Source organism: Leptonychotes weddellii, chromosome 11 (assembly GCF_054177405.1).
Source record: "Leptonychotes weddellii isolate Sample4059 chromosome 11, ASM5417740v2, whole genome shotgun sequence".
Taxonomy (NCBI): Eukaryota; Metazoa; Chordata; class Mammalia; order Carnivora; family Phocidae; genus Leptonychotes; species Leptonychotes weddellii.
The window spans coordinates 24931585-24954297 of record NC_138379.1 but is presented as its reverse complement, the minus strand read 5'-3'; the positions used below and the strand labels follow the sequence as shown (position 1 = coordinate 24954297).

The following is a 22713-nucleotide window of genomic DNA, read 5'->3' as shown; positions in this document are numbered from 1 at the left end:
TGTCATTCTCTTATACTTCCAGGATGAAAGATCCTTGCAGTGTTTAAGCAATGCCAACCTTCAAGAATCATTTTCTCAGAGTACATTATCAGTGGTATGAATTAGTATCAATATAAATTTCTGTCAAAAGCCCTGAAATGAAGCCTCTACTTGTAAGGTCATTCTTATAATTCACAATGGAAAATATTTAACAGTGTCATCTTGCTGTAATATTAAGGTTAATTAAAACGCCATTTCCACTCATCTGTACCTGTTAAGCTTGTTAAAATATTATTTTTACAAATTCACATTTTGTTAATTTCTTACAGCATAGGTAGGTTGTAGAGAACCCTTCTGATCTGAAATTTAAAACCATCATGCTGTAAAACCAGACTCTGACTAGCAGCTGGGAAGAGATTTTCTACAAACTCTTTTTAGGTTAATCTGTTTACCCATGGGTTTATCTGGTGCAAAGTTTACAGTTTCTGGAATGGCTACCATGGAGGTGGTGTGGTTACACAGTCTAGAGCCTCTGGGTTTGGCTTGCCACTACCCCAGTCCAGGTGAGCGAGCTCAACATCACCCCTGGCCAAGTGAGCCAAATCAACAAGCCATTAGATCCAACAAGGCCCTTCTCCTCAAAGTATGTTTTTATCATATGTTTTACATGTTAACATCCAGAAGTATAAGCCCTGATTCACACTTCCCCATAAACTGTTTTCAAAAGATCTGTGGCAAGGGTCAGCAACTTACATACCATGGGCTAATGCTGGCCACAACCTGTTTCTGTATGGCCTATGGGCTAAGAATAATTTGTACAATTTTAAATGTTAAAAAAAATCAAAAGAATAGTGTTTTGTCATGTTAAAATTAATATGTCAGTGCCCATAAATAAAATTTTCTTGGAAAACAGCTATACTCTTCATTTGTATATTTTCTGCAGCTGCTATCACACTACAGCAAGAGGGTCTTTGCATTGTGCAATCTACAAATGCTTCCCCTAAGCAACAAAATGGACTGGGCCCTCAAGCTCTTTTAAAGGAAAACAGGCTTTCCCCTGAATTCACTAATTTCCTCAGGACTCTCTCAAACGCTGGGATTTTATTCTCTCATACTACAATCTCAAAGTGTTGGGAGAGGATGGGAAGGTGGGAAGGGGTGTTACAATGTTATTTCAAGATTTCTCTCCAACTCTCTTATTGAACAAACAAAACAACCTGACCTTCAACTGCACCATCTTCCTTCACTCTAGTCATTCTTCTTCATTCATGGATAACTTCTTTTTTTAAAAGATTTTTTTATTTATTTTTTGACAGAGAGAGAGACAGCAAGAGAGGGAACACAAGCAGGGGGAGTGGGAGAGGGAGAAGCAGGCTTCCTGCGGAGCAGGGAGCCCGAAGTGTGGCTCGATCCCAGGATCCTGGGATCATGACCTGAGGCGAAGGCAGATGCTTAAAGACTGAGCCACCCAGGCGCCCCTCATGGATAACTTCTGCTACAGAAATCCTAGCCCTGGCTGATGCTTACTATCCACGTGCTATGCACACACCAAGAATCTTGGTGCTCCTGAAGAAATCACACAAATGACCACATCAGTATTAGTATTATTCATAGTCACCAAACTCCTTGGTCCCTCAATACTGCGCAGTCACTTCTATTTCATTTGTTTGGTTAAATATCTCCTCTACTTACCATAATGAATATTTCAAACCATCTCTGCTCTCTACCCGGCCTCCCCTCCTCTACTTCCCTATTTATTTTTGGCAGACTATAAGCCTACCTCTTTCTATACCTATTCTCTCCTTTTCCCACTAGTTGGAAGAGTCTATGCTCCTATCTAAGACCAATATTGCACCTATGCTTTCAATTATGTTTGCTCTCAACTTTTAAAGTAGTATATATTAGGGGCGCCTGGGTGGCTCAGTTGGTTAAGTGTCTGCCTTTGGCTCAGGTCATGATCCTGGGGTCCTGGGATCGAGGCCCACATCAGGCTCCTTGCTCAGCGGGGAGCCTGCTTCTCCCTCTCCCTCTGCCTGCTGCTTCCCCTGCTTGTACACTCTCTCTGTCAAAAATAAATAAAATCTTTAAAAAAATAAAATAAAGGAGTATATATTATCCATCATTTCTTCTCTTTCATATATATTCAGCTATTCCTCCTCAATGAGATTTTTCCTACTGGCACTTAAACATGATTAAGCCTATCCTATCTTAGAAATTAAATTAAATTAAATTTTTAAAAAAGGATGTGTAATTCTATAAAAGGAAATTTCCAAATAAAACTGTTTTTGCTACCAGAGCACTAACCTTATACTGACCTCAGGAAATAAAATAAGAAAATCTCTTCACATTTGTAGGAATTCTCTCAGTGGCCTACCCAATATTCATTTTTTGCCTCATCCTTGCTGTCCTGATTTTGTTTAGAGGTTCACTTTTACCGCTTTGGACTCAAGGTAGACTACAGTTACCTTGATTGATCTAGGTCAATCATGGTGGTCCCATGCCTCTTGTCAGGTTGGGAGTAGGCACATAACCTAGTTCTGAAATAAGATATGAGAAAGGGCTTCTGGGAAAGGCTTCATCATTCACAGGGAAGAGACAGTCCTTTTCTGCCACTGGCCAAAATTGTACCTGGCTGTGCAACAGCCATCCTGTTACCAACATATGAAAGAGCATAAAATCCAGAAAATTAAAAATAACATAACTGGGGGGCACCTGATTGGCTCATTTGGGGGAGCATGTGGCTCTTGATCTTAGAGTCATGAATTCCAGTCCCTTGTTGGGTGTAGAGATTACTTAAATAAATAAAACTTGTTAAAAAATGTAACTGTAATCCTATCATGCTATGCTTAAAACTGTCCTACTCCTAGATTTCTTGCTTCCTTTTTGCTTAAGTCTGTTTAAATCAGGATTCTCTGTTCTCTGCAGCTATCATCCTAACTCCATAGAAAAAAAATTTTTTCGGCCCAGGTTCCTCAAATGAGGAACATTGTTTCAACTAACTCAGTGAGTATTTGTACAGCAAATAGATTACAACAGTATTCACTATATAAACCTCCTAAGAAGCAAATCATTTAATTAAGAACCCAGAGAAGAATTTTAAAGGAAAGTTAGCAAGCTGAAAACCGTGAAAATTAATGGATAATTATGAAATTAGTTCATTGGATTACTAAAAATACTTCACCTTTGGCAATTAATTGTATTTGTTCAGTAAAAGAGAATACAATTTATCATGAATATTTTGAGGAGAATCTGTTTTTACAGATTTTTTTGGCTTACTGAAAGACTGTCAAATACATTGTGAATTTTCAAAGAATTAAAATGTAATAAAATGTACTAAGCATAACTCTCTGCTAAGACCAGTATTTTACAATGACTTATAATAAAAATTATGATCATATTTTCAACCTGAAGATGCCAGGAGATTGGGATGAATTTGTAACCATCTTATTAAATAACTTAAAGGTACTTTTCTGAATAAATCCTGGAAATAAATTTACTGGCCAGTTATTTGTCTTTTTCTCATAAAAGTGGGTGACAGAATGCATGCCAAATCTAGTTATTTGCTCTTACTAATAATGAACATCACTATGATTTGTAAAAGCAATCATTTCTGGTGAATTTGAAATGTAGGTGTTCTGGCATTTTATTATTTAAAATGTGAAAGAGAAGTAGATAACCAAAGGAGATTGTCCAAGTAATCTATTAATACATACTCTTTAGATACTCTAGCCTTAATTGATCTCTTCTTAAAATAATTAAATAGCCCAGGTTACTTTAAAATGTTTATAATGCTAATTATACTGTTATTTGCTTTTTAAAATTATTATTTTGATGTACAATTTACAGGAAATAAGCTGTACCTATTTTAAGTGTACAGTTTAACACAGGTAGAAAAAAATGTATCTGGGGCACCTGGGTGGCTCAGTTAGGTGTCTGCCTTTGGCTCAGGTTATGATCCCAGAGTCCTGGGATCGAGTCCCACATTGGGCTCCCTGCTCAGCAGGGAGCCCTGCTTCTCCCTCTGCCTCTCCCCCTATTTGTGCTCTCTCACTCTCTCTATCGCTCTCTGTCAAATAAGTAAATAAAATCTTTAAAAGAAAAAATATATCTGTGTAACCACCACCACAATCAAGATATAGAATATTTCCTTTACTCTCCAAAATTCCTCATGCTCTTTCCCAATCACTATTCAGTAAACTTGACCCCAGGAAACCACTGATCTCTTTCACTAGAAAAGTTTTGTTTGTTCTAAAATTTCACATAAATGGAATCAAATAGCAAGTATTATTTTGTATCTGGCTTCTTTCATTTACCACAATATTTGTTCCTTTTTGTTGCCAAAGAGTATTCCTTGGTATGGATATAGCACAATTTGTTTATCCACTCATTTGTTTTTGGTTTTTTTAAGTATTATAATTCTATAGTTTTATTAAGTCAAAAACTAACAATGTGGTATTAAGTTTACATTTAAACAAAATTTTCACAGAAACCTAACACATGCCTAAAAAGATTTTACAATGCAGTTCTAGATGCAGACCTAAATGATGCCAAGAACTGAGGGATCTCATGATTCAAGACAACATTTGGGTATTAGTTAATTCTTAGTATTAAAAAAAAATTTTGTTTTGTTTTATGTTTTAAAGTGAACCACTGGCCCAGTATGAAAGTTTAATCTTCTGAGACCAGGGCTTTTGAAATCATTCCACTCTTGAAGTGATTTAGCGAACTTGTGCTGTCAGTGACTGAACCCTGACACCAATGATTTCAGAGTTCAAAGTTCAAATAACAGGCTTCAGGAGTTTTCTACCCTAAGAGCAGGGACCCTTGCTTTTCCCTACTCTCCCATCTTCCATATCACCTTCTTCCCCTCCCCAAATACCTCAGCCAGTGGCTTGGATGGGCAAGCTGATGTTTAAAACTTCATTAATTGGAAAAGAAAGGGTCTTCTTATCAATTCCAAGAATAGGCACCTCTAAGACAGAACTACCTGTCTATGTATATGCTCCAATAAGATTTTCCCTCGTCAACCAGTTTCCATCCCCAAAATGGCAACTTTGGTAACTTACTAACTGGCTTAGTTCTTTGTTGGGAACAGCACTAAGCTCAGGCAGGGAATACCTGGGCTTCTAAGTTTCAAGCATTCACAGCTTTTAAACAGTTTCTCACAGTCTTCATTTAGATTGCCAAGGACTTTTTTTGAAAAGATATAATATTCTGGACACACCACTAGTTTATTCTTTCCATTGCTTCACCATTTCCCCCCTCAGGCCCCAAATTTTAACAAAAAATGATCCTACCCATCTCTGTTCCTTTCCACCCCCATCCCTCCCACTCCCAAATAATACACCAGTAATAGCCAAAAACTACACACATGCTATGCTGTAAAAATGCAGAGTTAATACTATTGGGAAGAAGGCTGTGGTTTGTGCAGATGCGCTTTGAAAATCTACAGTATCTTTTGCTCTCCCACACACCCATTCTGTAAATTTTGTCTTTCATGGAAGGCCCTTTGCCTTTCTCAGCAAACTACAGAATGGGCCATCTTGCAACACTTCTCCTTCCCCCTCATTAGGAGAGGTGTGTGCAAACTATACAGCATGGAAAGGCTTTAAAACATTTTGGCTGCCATAGGGCACAGAAATTATATTGACTCTTCAAAGGACATCTTCTTAAGCCATCTCTATGGTGTCAAGACAAGTGACTCCTTCTCTCCCCACTCTAAACCCACAGTCAGATGTGACAGGAGAGTTAATTCTTGTCATCTTTTTTGTCATCAGCCTCCAAGGGGTAAGAATGCCATGTCAGCCTTTTCTCATAGAAAGATATGACTACTTGTAGGCACTTGACATTGACTTCCATGGCAGGGACTAAGTCAGCCTCATCAGAGTTTTTCCATTTCATCAGGAATATGAGTTCTCTGCTGGATTCCGTAGCTCCAATAATCCTTTCTGGCTCCAAATCACAGGCAAAGACTCCTGGCTTTTCTGACTCTTCTTTCCTCTGTTTTGGTTTGCTCTCCAGTCCCTTATCTTAAGAACCAGACTCAGCTTTGTGCTTGCCTCCCTGATTTATCTGTCTCATATGCTGTTTTCTGTGACTGTAGAAACTCAGCAATGAGATCAGGGCAATCCAGGTTCTCTTCTGACTCCCACATGTTATCCTCATCTGAGAACCCCTTCCACTGTAGGAGGTACTCCACTTTGCCCTTTACCACTTGACAGTCAAGAACTTTATCCATCACATATTCCTCTTTCTCCTCATCTAGCACCTCCTCCACTTACTTCTTGTTTTGTGTCATCCCCATAGTGCCCACCAGCTTTCTGGTCTAAAGGGTGATGCTGCTCAGAGTAGCACCTAAGAGCCAGAGAGAAATTCAAATGGAGGGGCATCTGGGTGGCTCAGTCAGTTAAGTGTCTGCCTTCAGCTCAGGTCATGATCTGGGATCCTGGGATAGAGCCCCGCATCAGGCTCCTGGCTCGGTAGGGAGTCTGCTTCTCCTTCTGCCCTCCCCCTTGCTTATGCACTCTCTCTCTCTCTCATAAATAAATAAAATCTTTAAAAAAAAAAAGAATAATTTGCCCCAATGTGGGTCTATTTCTGAACTCTGTATATCCTTCCATTGCTCTTTTTGTGTATCCTTATGTCAATACCATTATATCTTGATTACTTTGTAATAAATGCTAAATTCAGTAGTGCAAGTCCTCCAAATTTGGCTACTCTAATTCCTTTGCATTTCCTGAGCTTTCATTGAGCTTCCTGGATCTGTGGGTTGACATTTTTCAGGAACTCAAAAAAATTCTAGCCATCACTTCTTCAACTATATTCTCCCTCTCCCTAATCTTTCTAGGGCTCCAATTGTATATCTATGAGACTGCTTGATATTAACCCACAAGTTACTGACACCCTGTCCTTTTTTCAGCCTTTTCTTTTTTCTTCTCTATACTTCAATTTGGATAGTTTTTATTGCCCTATCTCGAAGTTCACTGATCTCTTGTTCCCTAATGTCTAATCTGCTGTTAAACCCACCGGGTGGACTTTTTTTTTTCCTTTTAAGATATTGTATTTTTCAGGTCTAGAACTTCCATTGGTTCTATTTTTAGTTTCCATTTCTCTTCACATAATATTCATGTTTTTCTTTAATTCCTTGACATATTTATAATGGCTTTCAAAATGTCTTTTACTGGGGCGCCTGGGTGGCTCAGTCAGTTAAGTGTCTGCCTTCAGCTCAGGTCATGATCTCAGAGTCCTGGGATGGAGCCCCACATCAGGCTCCCTGCTTAGCTGGGAGTCTGCTTCTCCCATTCCCTCTGCCCCTCCCCTCAAATAAATAAAATCTTCCAAAAATAAAAGTCTTTTACTGTTAAGTCTATTTGGAGGGTCTGCTTCTATTGAATTGACTTTTCTCCTGGATAATGATTACCTTTTTTGGGATCTTTGTGAATTTCCCACATGTTTAACAAAATCTCTCTCCTCTGACAAGTCAAAACACAAATGTATACCTACCCTGGGCACACTTCCATAGTTATTTCCTTTTCACATCTCCATTAGTTGTTTTTTCCCTGGTAGTTAGTTGCTTATGCCAAGCCTTATGGAGTTCACCCTGTGCATGAACAACTTAATATTTAGCCAAGGATACAAGGGGACCCCCAAGCAAATTTTGGGAACTATTATCTAAGTAGTTCCTTAATTTATGACACTTCATGGAAAATTCCAGACATTTCCAGCTCCTACTACTTTGATGTCTTTCTCCTCAGCTTGCAGAGACTACTGTGCTTTTCTTGGATTTTCTCTCCTTATACCACAGTCCAAAAAATGCCTCCAGGTATAAAGATGGGGTACATAGTAGGACTCACCTCAAGTTTTCTTCTCTCAAGCTTGACTACTCATTATGTAATGCCTAAAAATCATTGTTTCATATATTTTGTCCAATTCCAGTTGTTTAAAATGGGATGGCTAGTCTCATACTAGTTATTCTGTTATGACTGTAAACAGATATTGCACATTTTTTCATGGTTATGTTAACTCATTTTTAAGTGAGGACACATAGGAATTAAAATGTAATAAAAAGTATATTTGTGGCACTTTCCCATAATGAAAAAAATTTGAAGTAGAAAAATGGGTTCCAGTCCTAGCTATTCCAGTTGATCAACTTTGGATAGGGCAGCTATAACTTCTCCAAGTCTCAGTTTTCTGAGTTGCTTAATTAGATGATTTCATAAAATCTGTGATCTTAAGATTAAGGATTATCTGTCCTTAAGTATCATTTGTAAAGTAAATCTGCAAACTGAAAATTCTCATTTGCTTTTATTTCAGCTGAGGAAATTCACATTCCCACCCCTCACACATAGGATTTTATTCAAGAAAATAAATTCTGATTACCAAATAATTACTATAAGATTCTAAAATAATCCAGTTGTAAAACCCTGAAATTGACAATAAATAGAGGACAATTGGCTATCTACAGCCTCTTGAAAATAAATTCCAGTATCAAATTCCATATTTTAAAAAAATCTGCTTTCATATTTTAAAATCTGATATTAATCCCTGGTCTGAACACTAGACTAATTTTTAAAACAATAATAGTATCAATGGGTTTTTCCCTCATCTATCATAAAAAGCGCTTTAAAGAACTTCTAACATACTAATTATGCATGTCCTCCCCTGTCAGAATCCATGGTGAGCATCCTTAATCAAATTTTGTTACTTCATGTGCTCCCTTTTGAATCTCTTAAAATGTTCTCTAAATTCCTTTACGCACACTATTGGAAAAAATCTCTGCTGTTATAGTTACTGATCTGTGTGTGAACATTCCATAATAATGCTATTATGTTGTATTTTTTTCAATTGAATTGTATGTTTTAAAACTTGAACATTTTCTTGCAGGCTTTTTGTGTTTAGGCTTACTGAGTTATTTTCCCAATTAACAAATGTGAGTATCATAAAAGCCTGGATTTTCCTTTGACTTAAGGGTATCCATGATTTATTTATACCTTGACAGAAATATATAAGATATTCTCTCAATCCTTATGTGGTTTTTTAGTAGTAACAGGGAAAAGTCGCTATAATGAAATATGTTTACATACAAATATTAAGGGAACGTTTATTTCTTCTAAGTCAGAGTTGCCACATGGACTACTCCCTGCTAACTTGTAGAATTTTTCCTCTTCCTGATTTCTTAACTTCCTGCATTAGTTCTAATCTAACAACTAGTGATCTAATTTCCCATAAGCTGTTTTCTATGTCATACAACTTATTTTCTTTCTCATAAACCACATCAGAAGTATAGGAAAACAAACAAGGAATCTATGAAGATTTCCATTAATCAGTAAACAAAGTTTTAGAATACCAGAACAGGAGTTCTCAAACTTAGTGGGGCTAGGAATCATCTGGACACATTTGTTGAAGTTCAGATTCCCAGGCCCCACACTCAGGAGATTCTTAATTCAGTAGGCTTGGAGTGGGGGCCAACAGTTTGAATTTTTAACACATAGTCCAGATGATTTTGATGCAGGTGTTCGGTGGACCATACTTTGAGAAACACTGAAGGCCCTTTGTCTGCAGTAAGTATCTTATGTCTCCAGATGACAGGAAAAATTATTCTATTCTCACTCAAGTAGATTGAAACTATGTTTTCCAAATCAGATGTACAAACCTCAACACACTGCACAAAACAATCCACTGGGATAGAAAGAAGATATTGGAATTATCTTTTCACCTAAAATAATCAGCTTTATCAATGTTAAATAAGAGATTGATACTTGGCATTTTGAAAAAGAGAAAGAACGAATCAGAAAGGAGCCTCCAGTAACAAAAATTCTGGGAGCCAGAAGAAAAATAAGTAAGTAGTAAATGATTTAGCAGACCAGAAACTTCAAAACCGAAGCTAGCAGAAGTAAACTTGCTTTGTATTGCAAAACCCCAGAAAGGCACTCACAAATTTGAGCCATCAGATACCTCTAAAAAGTAGGCTGAAAATAAGTTGACTATTTGTATAAAAAGCAGTTAAGCCCCTCAAACCCTCCCTGAACACCAAGCATTCAGGTAACTATACTTCTGCCATCAGAGGAGAAGACAGGAGATTTGGTGTCTGGAGAAGCTAAACCACAGGAACTCTGAAATCAGAGGCACCAGGCGGAGCTGAGAAAGAGAGTAGTTTACTGAAAAGAGAAGAATTAAATGAAAATCTACATACTGAAAATGTAACTCTTAGTCCCCTTTTCCATTTGGCTATGAGATTGCATTGGCAGATTCTCGCTGGAGAAACTGATCAGCCCCAAAGTAAAGACGAACACTGACAACTCCCCCCACCCTAAAGAAAAAGCCTAGTCAAAACACTCTCCATTGCAACCCATGCCTCAATAAGACGTCCCTATACTCAAGAGCTTTTCAACTGGTGTTGAGCTCTTCACTTTTAAATATTGATGGAAGATTAACCCATCTTTAAGAAAACTATAACATGAAAGACAGAAAACAAAAACAACAAACAAAACAAATACTTAGAAAACAGAGATAGTGCAGGAAGCAGAAGCAATAATATTCATTGGGTTAGAAGGTAAAATAAGGAAATCACTCAGATAAGAAATTCAGAAGTTCAGGTCAGAAGATCCAACATATAAAAATAGGAGTTCCATAAAATCAGAACAGAAGAAGAAAAGAAAAAAGATATTGTCAAAGAAATAATTCAACAAAATTTCTCAAAAGAGAAGGGTGAGACTTCAGACTGAAAAGACATGGTGAGTGAGTAACTAGCGCATCTTGGAAAAACTTTTGAACCCTGGGAAAAAAGAGATAATTCTAAATGGTTTTGGAGGGGAAAAATTAAAAGCAGGTCACCTACAAAGGATGCGGAATCAGTATGGTATCAGACTTCTCAATAGCAACACTGGAAACAAGAAGCAATGAGAAATACCTTTAATATTTGGAGGGAAGAATGATTTCCCAAGATCTCAAAAAATTTATCTCCCATGTTTTTTTTTCTTAGAAAGCAACGGGAATATGTGTCTAATAGACTAAATGAAGACAGAGGAAGATTAGAGAAGTGGGAGAGAGGGATCCAACAGAGGAGAGAGGGAAAGATAATCCCCAGGCTGACAGTGAAGGGAGATCCCAGGATATAGGTTATAGAGAACAATCAATTCAAATTGGACCAAGGGGACAGGGCACTTTTTCATTGTTTCATTCATTCATTATCTTTTTTCATTGTTTTCTTCACCACTGCAATCTCATGCCATTTATGATAGTACATAGAAAACCAAGCAAAAAAAAAAAACCAAATAAATAAATATAACTATTAAGTGCTGAGGAAAAAAAAAGTATTTATCATAAAGGAGATGATATCCTAGATAATAAAATAATCGATACAGTTAATGCCACTTCTTTGGCAATGAATCTAAGAGATAATTGATGGAAAATAAAACTGATCCAACATCACAATGCTAGCCTTAAAAAGTTATTTATCTGGAGCAGATATTTTTCATTTTCCATTAACTTTGTATCTTGTGCCCAGAAATTTTTCTTAATACCTTTTCCTACCTCTGAATACATATGTTTAGCCTACGCCTCACAGTAGCAGGTGCCGTGTGATTATTAAACCATACCAAGTAATTCTAAAACCATCTGATTCAAGTATCAAAGAGATGGGCCATAATTGGGATTTCCCAAGTTTAGAAGAAATATATCACTTTGGCCCTCATTTCAAACTTCCTAATTATTTAACCTTTTAAAATAAGTAAATGGATTTCCTACTGATTTGCACTTAAGATTAAAATATAGTCATTTTCCGGGCGCCTGGGTGGCTCAGTTGGTTAAGCGACTGCCTTTGGCTCAGGTCACGATCCTGGAGTCCCAGGATCGAGTCCCGCATCGGACTCCCTGCTCAGCAGGGAGTCTGCTTCTCCCTCTGACCCTCCCCCGTCTCATGCTCTCTCTCTATCTCATTCTCTCTCTCAAATAAATAAATAAAATCTTTAAAAAAATATATATATAGTCATTTTCCCATGGCTCCATTCTCTTTATCCCACTGCAATAGCCTTCACCATATTAGAGTCTTTTACATCCTATTCCAGTTTTTTATTACTTCATAATAACCTAAAAATAGCTCCTAATCTCTGACCTTCCTAATATTTTATCATAAAAGAGAAAATAATTTGTATTTCTCCTATGACCACGCCAGTTTTTTATTCCTTTTACTGACTTGGTAGTTAATCTATAAATATGCATTATCTTGTGATTATCAACAAAACTTTCAAAAATTTAAATTTTATTTACAAAATAATTAGCTAGCCTTACTTTTTCCCTTCAAAAACTTCTATGGATACTCAGGGCCAGGATTCTGTTGCTTCCTATCCTTTACCTTGTTCATATAAATGATATTTATTTATTAAGTATTTTTTATTTGAAGTATAGTTGACATACAATGTTATATAGTTTCAGGTGTACAACACGGTGATTTGATGGTTCTATACATTATGCAGTGCTCACCAAGGTAAGTATAGTTTCCATCTGTCATCACACAAAGTTATAACATTATTATTGACTATATTCCCTATTCTATGTTAAAAGCGATATTTCATCAAATATTTACAAATATGCTTATTACTGAATCATATCCTGAATTTTATAAATTGTGAAAAGTCTTTAAATTTTACAAATTGTAAGGAGAAAAAAAATAAGCTAAAGAATTGCTTGATCATCCAGTTTTAAATAAATTGCTCTCTAGAGTCAAAAAGAAAAATACCAGTGACATTTTTACTTATACTCAACCTTTCATCTAAGAGCATGTAATCTTTGTGACTATTACCCCCATTTTACCACCAAGGCATAGAATTACAAAGATTGAACTGAAGTGAACTCAAGAGGTTATCTAATCTAGCTTCTACCTCCAAGAATGACTGCATTTTAACAATACAAGAGGTATGTCCATCTTCTCTAGTTTTCAAAATCTTCAGGAAAGATGTTACAACTTGCCTTAGCAATTTACTCTGGTGTATAATATCCCTTGTTTTACTCATAATCCAAATCTGAAATAAGAAGGAAATAAAACCTGGTTTCCTAGATTCTCAGTAAATACTTACCCAGTTGCAGTTATAAAATAACCACAAAAATAAGAAGATGAAGAAATAAATATTTCAATAAGAACAATTTCCAGTATCTAGTCAACTATTCACCTGTTTCAAGCAACAGTCATTTTGAAAATACTCTGGCATAAAAAAATGATTTATACCTGTCTTGATTTCATAATAAATCTCTCCCTTTAGTAAGAGAAATAATTTCTAACTATTAGATGTATATTTATAAGTCCTAAAGATAAGAATAGCATATATTTATTGGGAACTTTCTGGGTGTTGGCACTCCATGCATAATATCATATTGAATTTTCATATCATTTCTGTTAGGTAGGCACTATTGTTATTCCCATTCTTTAGATGACAAAATGGAGGCTTGGAGAAGGTAAAGTGTCCAAAGTCTCATAGATTCAATGACAAAGCCCGGGTTAAAACCTAGACAGTTTGGTTATGTTTCACTGTCTCTCTAATACGTATTTAATAAATTTTAGTGTTATTATTAGGCTGCTTTAAGATTGGTTGAGAAGCCCTTATCCATAAAAAAAATTTTTTTTCCTTCAAACTCTCGTTAGTTCCTCCATATTTCTGTCAGACCAAAGATGATCTGGGAAATATATGCACCTCCTAAAAAACATGCATTTATATGACAAAATTTGTTTCTTAAAGTTTGCTTGATTGTTACATGATTTTTCTTAGACCCATCTAGATTTGCTTTTAAAAATGCATATGGATACTTTTAAAACGAATCTTAGTTATTTTGGACTTTACTTACTCATTCCAGAAGCAGGGGTTCTTCCAGGTCTTACTATTTTTATTATTATTATGTTTTAAGATTTTATTTATTTGAGAGACAGAGAGAAAGTATATAAGTGGCAGGGAGGGCCAGAGAGAGAGGGAGAAGCAGGCTCCCCACTGAGCAGGGAGCCTGATGAGGGGCTCCATCCCTGGATCCCCTGAGATCATGACCTGAGCTCAAGGCAGATGCTTAACTAAGCCACCCAGGTGCCCCTAGGTCTTATTATTTTAAAATGAAAAGAATCAGGGGCACCTGGGTGGCTCAGTCGTTAAGCGTCTGCCTTCGGCTCAGGTCATGATCCCAGGGTCCTGGGTTTGAGCCCCGCATCGGGCTCCCTGCTCAGCGGGAAGCCTGCTTCTCCCTCTCTCACTCCCCCTGCTGTGTTCCCTCTCTCACTGTGTCTCTCTCTGCCAAATAAATAAAATCTTTAAAAAAATAAAATGAAATGAAAAGAATCAGATTTTAGATTTGAAGCTAGATTAGATTGGTTTCAATCTAAATATTTTATAAAATATTATAACCTACTAGAATGGTCTCTAAGTGTAAGCATAACTTTTAACTAGGTAAATGGCCAACTATATGTTAGCTAAAGAAATCTTGTTGCTTTACTAAGGTAATTTATGTTGTTAGTATAGTAAGCATGCTTCTAAACAGCTGAAGTTTTACATTCTTTATAATACCTTCTTAATATTTCAGTTTATTAGTTGACACTGATATTTAAAAGAAAAAAACCAACACATTTCAAAAGCTATGAAAACTTTGAAATTTAATTTATACTTTAATATTTCAGACAACATTACCTTTTCCATTGTTTCCTTTCCCACTGTAATCTCATGCCCATCTTGCCCCGTGCCATTCTTAAAGAACAGAATTCGGACTGAGGTCTTCTCAGTAAGTTCCTTCATTCTATCAGAAAGAACAGGCTTGGTTTTCTGTCTTTTAACATCAGTAGGAAGCATCAGTCCATTCATTGTCCAAGTTACTTTCTTCATTAACAACAGATGGTCTAGAAGAGAATTTTTTTTTAAAGTCAAGTCAATATTTGGCTTCAAAACTAGAAATGGACACATCATATTTCCCCTCCCCCTCTTACCTATATTATATACACTGGCCAGTCTCCATTTAGATGCTGGTTTTCTGAAATGCTACCACCAGTTTCCCACTAACTGTGACATAAGCTGTAGCAAGCTGTCTGCTCTGATAGCCTGCATAAATCATCATTTCTGAAGGGAACAGATGTTCAGGGTATGAAAGAGTAATACCACAATTTAGTCCTAATTAAAATTCACCTTAGCATGCCTCTATCGCTGATCAGATGCACGGGGCTGAAAGGGTCCATTGAAAGGGTCCAAGGTCCTTTGCTCACTATAAAACAATATGGGTCCTGAAATTTTGTGTTCTTTAGGGTTGGGAAAATGCTTTTTTTCCTCCTTAATATGATTTATTATCCATGTTGTTTTAAAGATGATGACCTCCAAATAGTAACCTTATACATAATTCTTCTCCTGCGACTAGAATGAAAGAGCCTTCTAGGACATCTTTGGTGAGAGATTCGTAATATTTCACTAAAACTGAAAACCAGCTCTGCATTAACAGTTTACTTTGACCTATACATTTTCAAAGATGTGTGCAGAATTTAAGTTTCAAAACTCCCACTCATATTAATGGGAGTGAAACTAAATTACTATGTATCACTTTGAAAATGTAAGGGTAACAACAGAAGTGAAGTATATATTGCATAGCAAGGTTGCTATCAGCATTCCTCTCTTTTCAAAGGTTTCATTTCATAAATAAATAATTTACACCTGGGTTATTTTTTTTATTTGTGCATTCAATCTATTTTAGATTATATTTTCTTTTCACATAAATTACAAAATGTGATTTTACAATTACAATGATCCCTCCCTCATCTGCTCTATATTTGTCCTAATGAGAGAAATAAAATTTTATTTGCATACAACTGAAAATAGCTGCATTTGTATGCCCAAATTTCTAAATAACCCTTCTCTATTAGCACTTAACTTTGAAAGATCCATGGCCTCTTTAACCTAGAAGTGGTACTTTACATAAAATCTGCAAGTATCCATATGAAACACAAGCAAATAGTTCTGGGAACTTCGAGTCCCAGAATGGTTACATTAATGTTAAAAAAACAAAAACACTGTCTTTCCCTCTCTTTCTCTCTTGTGTACATACTCACACACATATACATGCACACATACATATACAATAGGGAGCAATATGAGCAAAACTTGTAGAATAAACTAAAACTAGATCATAGATATGAGTAAGTCTTTAAGAAGAGAAAAAATATTTTTACAGAAATTCCTGTATCTTGTCATTTGTAATCTAAAATTCTAGGGATTAGAATTAGAAAAATAAGCTAGACATTAATGAGTTCATACATGCCCAAAATAATAGAAAACAGGCACTCAAATAAATACACGTACATTCATGTTCATAGCAGCACTATTCACAATAGCCAAGAGGTGCAAGCCAAATATCCACCAATGGATGAATGGATAAATAAAATATAGTATATACATACAATGGAATATTATTCAGCAAGGAGAGAATGAAGTACTGATATATGCTACACTGTGGATGAACCTCAAACCATTATGCTAAGTGAAAGAAGCTAGACATAAAAGGCAAAATACTGTGTAATTCCACTAATATGAAATATTCAGAACAGGTAAATCCATAGAAACAAAATTCAGGCTAATGGTTGCAGGGGTGGGAAGAGGGTGGAATGGGGAAAAATTTAATAAGAAGTTTTATTTTGGGGGTGCCTGGGTGGCTCAGATGGTTAAGCGTCTGCCTTCGGCTCAGGTCATGATCCCAGAGTCCTGGGATTGAGTCCCGCATCGGGCTCCCTGCTCAGCGGGGAACCTGCCTCTCTCTCTCTCTCTGTCTCTTATGAATAAATAAATAAAATCTTTAAAAAAAAAAGTTTTATTTTGGAATCATGGAAATGTTTTGAAACTAGATATAAGTAATAGTTGCACAACACTGTGAATATACTGAATGCCACTGAATTGTTCACTTAGAAATGATTAATTTATGTTATGTGAATTTACCATAATAAATAAATAAAGGAAGAGGAGGTGAAAGTGGGGAGGTGGTTGGAAAGACTAATAGTATCTCTCTGAAAATAAAAAAAACCATCTCTCACTGGGAAAAAAATAAATTTACATATTTGATAGTTTATCTACAATCTGGACACACATACACACGTTTTGCATAGTGAAAAAAGTATAAACCTTCAAACTAGGTGTGAATAACAGCTCTAGATGACCCTAGATGAGTGATAATTCTCTGATTTCTTTCCTATAAAGTATCCAGTGGACACCACTCCACTACCTGATGAAAAGTAAATATTTTATATGTCAAAGTACCTAAAGCATTGAAGGTACTCCATAAATATTAGCTTCTTCCCCCACATCCCAGAAATTCTATGCTTATTATGAAGGGTTAGAGTATATTAATTGTTATATCAGTCAGGGTCCAACCAGAGAAACAGAATCCACTACTCAGAGTATTTGAGCAGAGGGGACTGACTACAGGGAATTGGTTATGTAAGTAATGGAAAAGACAGAGAAGCAATCAAAGGACAGTGAGGCAACCCAGAAACTGGCAACAGCAAGAAACCACTCCCACATTGGGGTGCCTGGCTGGTTCAGTCGGTAGAGCATTAGACTCTTGAACTCAGGGTTGTGAGTTTGAGCCCCATGTTGGGTGTTGAGATTACTTAAAAATAAAATCTTAAAGAAAAAAAGAAACTGCTCCCACCAAGGCCACAGGGAGGAGACGTTACAGGTGCCCAGATTTAGAGAATCTTACCAATAAAGGGTTTTCCCCTTTGCTGACTGAGACCAGGGTGAGGATTAGGGTGAGACAAGTGAAAGGTCAACAATGCAAAACTGAAAGAAGCACACTCAGTTGTGCAAATGCAGTAACCAGTATGTAACCCTCAGTAAGCGCCTCCTTAGATTTTGTCCCGTAGGTTCATCACTCATCTTACACGAGTCTCAGCCTGCTTTCTCTCTTCTCTATGTAGACTCCTAAAATTCAACTAAAATAATGCTATTAGCTGGACACTGTTTTATATGATTTATAGATAATAACTCATGAAGTCCTCTCCACAAGCTTATGAGGTAGAAAATACCATTATCTTCATTTACAGGTAAAGAAACTGAGGCACAGAGAAGTTAAATAACTTGAGTAAGATCTTGCAGCTGGCAGGTGGTTGCACCAGGATATGAATTTAGTTCTAGAACTGTACTCCTTTAAAAAAAAAAAAAGATTTTATTTACTCAAGTAATCTCTATACCCAATGTGGGGCTCAAACTCACAACCTGGAGATTAAGAGTTGCAGGTTCCACTGACTGAGCCAGCCAGGCACCCCTACACTATTTGACTCTTCCATATATTTTATGCTGTTATCTCAAACAAAATTTCACATCTTTCCACACACATTGGACATACTCTTCACATTTCTTCTTCTTATCAGTGTTTCTACTTCTTTCACAGTTGTCCATTATCTCAGGAAGATCTTGAACCCTTACCTCCTAATCATTTCTCTCCATCCATTTTTTGGGTGTCCATTCATCAATGCACCCAGGGTGATAGTTATTAACAGGACAGAGTAACTTGTGCAGACTACAGCCTGTTGGGGAAAGACAGTGGATGTTCTCTCTGAAAAGATGACATCTGAGTAGAGAGGCTTGCACAATGAGAAATCAGTCATGAAAATCTGGGGGGAAAGAGCATTCTAGGCAGAATAAAAATCAAGCACAAAGTCTCTGAGATGAGAATCAGCTTGGCATGTTTGAGAAAGAAAAAGTTTGGATAGAGAGAGAATGTATAAGCCACAGAGGCAGAAAGAGACCAGATTGTATAGACCAGGATAAAGGGTTTGGATTTTACTCTGGATGTAAAGGGAAGCTACTGGAAGGTTCTCAGCAGGGCACTGTATGAAGAACAGACCATAATAGGGAGTAGATGACACTGGTAGTATCCCCCACCAAATTCCTTTTATCAGGCTAGTGCACCCAAACTCCAGCTGCGTGAGTCATGGTCTCTTTACACCTCACAACTGCATCCTTCTCCTGAGAACTGCCCTCAGCTGAAAGGAACCAGCCACCTAGTCAGGAAATACCTATGAGGTGATGGTCTCTTACTTCCTACCTACCAATGACTGACTGACTGGGGGACATAATGGCCAGTCTCCTGGCCTTCAGGAGGGGCAACTCTGTGGTGTGCTTCCCACTCCAAATTGAGGCTAGACTTCAGCTGAACACAGGGCATGGCTTCCTCTATTCTGTTGCTTCCCTCCCTAAGTCCCTTGTAGAAAAATCCCCATCTCAGGCTCTGCTTCTAGGGAATCTGATCTGAGACAGAGTCAAAGAAAAGCAACTTAACTCTTTGCTACCCTTCTTCTCAGTAACCTTTTTTTTTTTTTTTGTAAAAGCATTATTCCTTTCCATTCCCAGCCAAAACCACCTGTCTATCTCCCTCTCAGTCTCCTATCATCTAAAAGAGCTGCCTAATTGTATTTTATTTTCCTCCATCATATCTGACATCCTATACTCCAATTATAGCTGAATTTTCCTAAAACATCAATTTTATCATTGCCTAAAGAGAAAGTTCTTGGAACTAACTTTTGAAGTTTCCATTAGTCAATCACCCAGTCTGTCAGGTAGTCAGCAAATACTTATTGAATCCATCCTATGTGTCAGACCCTGTGCAAGGAATATGAAAAAGACCCATTCCCTCACTTAAATTTATGTTTAACAGAAGAGTTTACTGACAATCTGACACTATCCAAACTTACATGTCTTTATCTTTTCCTAGTTTAAAGCACTTTTTTACCTAAGCCAAGCTGTTCATTATCCTTTGAGTGTACCAAGGGCATTTTTAAGTGCATTCTTCACCTACTCAGACTCAAGTCCTCCTCAAGATCCAGTTTAAGATCTTCCTTTAGTGCTCCAGCCACAAGGATCTGTCACCTCTCTGAATCCTTAGAGCACATGTGGTCTATACCACTTACCCATATATTCATTCATTCAGTAATGTTTGAGAACATACCACATTTCAGGTCCTGTATTACATATTAAGGAAAGAGCATTAGTGATCTGGAATTACGTAAACATTTTATAAACATAGATCCTATTTCTGCTTCCATACTTAACCTCATAGAAGGTAGGAATCAAGTCTATATTTATTATTACTTTGCTCCAGGGTATATATAAGTTCACTGCACATAGTATAATTACTAGATGTTAATTCTTCCTGGGCATTTAAATGTTCAATTGATAAAATTTAATTTTATGTCACTTTATATAACATACCAGTTATGTAAAATAAATTTATTGCCTGTGTATAGATATACCTACCATTTTTATTCTATACAACCCCCCGGTATGAACTTAAATATGACTGATCTATCACCTTGACTCTTAACATTCCAGCATGGAGAACCTGAAGATGCTCAGCAAAGACCTGACTAGGTTTTAGTCCTGGTGAGGAAGAGGATTATGCAAGGCTGAGAGTGGGTAGAAAGAGAAGTAATCAAAAGGTAAGGGGACAGCTGGGTAAGTGGGGCAGGCAACAAGGCCCAGTATTAAAACAAAAAACTTAATGCCATCTAAACTCACTTTGTTGGGGTGCCTGGGTGGCTCAGTAAGTCATGATCCCAGGGTCCAGGATCGAGGCCTACACTGGGCTCCTTGCTTGGAGGGGAGCCTGCTTCTCCCTCTCCCTCTGCCTGCTGCTCTGCCTGCCGCTCTGCTTGCTTATACTGCCCCCCTAACCCCTGTCAAATAAATAAATAAATAAAATCTTAAAAAAAATAAACCCACTTTGTGCTTCTCAGAAAACATATTAGCCATAGCCAGCAAATGCTTTCTATACTTTTCTTTTGCTAACTTCCTCATCTCAAAACCCTGGCATCCCTCCCAGGGCTGAGGCTATCTGGTACCTTTGTAAGAATTAAAAAACAGCCTCTGGGGGCGCCTGGGTGGCTCAGTCGTTAAGCGTCTGTCTTCGGCTCAGGTCATGGTCCCAGGGTCCTGGGATCGAGCCCCGCATGGGGCTCCCTGCTAGGCGGGAAGCCTGCTTCTCCCTCTCCCACTCCCCCTGCTTGTGTTCCCTCTCTCGCTGTGTCTCTCTGTGTCAAATAAATAAATAAAATCTTAAAAAACAAAACAAAAACAAAAACCAGCCTCTGCACCTAACCCCCATGGTGGAACTGGAAAAAAGTGAGTCTAGCTCCACAGTCCTTCAGCTGTGCACAACAGGGGGCAGTGGCCCTGAACCTTCACAGAGGTCACACCACCTCCTCTTTCTTACTTCCTTACTTTCAGTGATAGTTAACAAGCACTGTATGCAAGGTACTATGAGAAATACAAAGAGAAGTATTAAATGAAAGAAGAGAGCACCCCCCACCACCACTACCACCAAAAGAATGATTGAGGGGAGATAATGGGCAAGAATGGGCATTCCTGAGAGGATGTAGAAGGGCTGAAAATCTCAGATCTACAGGTCTCTGGGAGAATCTTTTATCCCAGCACTTCACTTCTGACCATTGTCTGGTCTCAGACAAGCATTAGCATAACCATTAGCCTCTCTGCCATGTAATTATTCTTGGGCTGGCTTATTCTGGCCCCCTGCCAAACAGGAACATTCACAAATCTACATATGAATTTGGGGTAGGGGATTTTTAATATACTCTTCCTAAACATCCACTTACTGTTTACAGCTGAGCCTGCTGCTTTGATGAGGTCTATTTCCACCCTTCCTGGCAGCCACCTCCTTGAAATATGGATGGTTCACCATGATACCTATTTCATTTGGTCCTTCATTCATCCACTGAACAGCATTTACTGAGCATCTATTAAGTGCCAGACCCTGTACCAGAAAATGATGGTGAATAAGGAAGCCAAGGTTTCTGCCCTAAGCTAACTTGGTCTAGAGGGAACAACAGACACTTATTTAACCAGTAATTACAAATCTGATGATTACCAAAGAGGACATTGAGAATGCAATGGGAGCTTATCCTTATTAGTGGGAACTTCCCCAGAGAGTAGGACAAAATATAACACCTATCTGTATATGAGCTCAATAGCAGGATCCTTGGAGTTCCCCTTTGGAGAGTTCTTGAATCTCTACCTTGTTGACAGTACAAGCAAGTCTCAGTCCCTATGCACCCAACTGCCAAAGAAGGGGTCCTAGTCTTATCTCATCTTCTCCTTTAAATTTACTAGCCACACCTAGTGGGTTCCAAAGCAGTCACAATCAGACCTGTCTCTGTCTTTCTCTCCTCAGGCACTAGTAATTAAGAGACCACCAGGACAGCGGTGGAGGTTGCACACCAGTGAAGTTCTAAGGCTCAGTATAACCTTGGAAAATACCTCCCCAAAGGGCCATATCCCAGATGCTCGGGAATTGCCAAGTCCCCTTGATTATTCATACATTTACTCTTCTGCAGCACTCAGAAAATGTTATGCCCCAACCATAGGTTATATTTTATTTTGAAGAATCCACATCTTATTTTATTTCCACGGTTTTGTTTATAACTAAATCATTAAAAAGATAAAGCACTTTCTAACCTGCTTCTATGTTAGAAGGTCTACCTATAATATCATTACATTTTCTCAGTCTACTTCAAAAAAGCCAATGCCTGTCATAAAATTAAATAAATCTGGGTGCTCCCACATTGTAATTTTCCATTTTGCATGTGCCAGGAAAAAGAATACTACTTTCTATCACCAAAATAAAAGCAGCACATTTGCAACTTCAAATCCATGAGCTTATTAAAAATCTTAGTTTTAAAAATTCATCCTCTTGTAGTTGGGCAAGAAACTTGAAAAT

The 22713-nt window shown here is 37.5% G+C and overlaps 1 protein-coding gene and 1 pseudogene across 1 annotated transcript in view; both read right to left on the bottom strand.

Annotated features, from left to right (window-relative positions):
- The window catches only part of LOC102744272 (doublecortin domain-containing protein 1), a 99375-nt gene that overhangs the window by 26633 nt on the left and 50029 nt on the right, over positions 1-22713 (bottom strand). Inside the window, exon 7 of the mRNA XM_006728927.3 lies at positions 14640-14845. Coding sequence (XP_006728990.2) covers positions 14640-14845 — 206 coding nt within the window. The remainder of the gene's footprint in view (positions 1-14639; positions 14846-22713) is intronic.
- Positions 4751-6283, bottom strand: LOC102743980 (chromobox protein homolog 1 pseudogene; annotated as a pseudogene).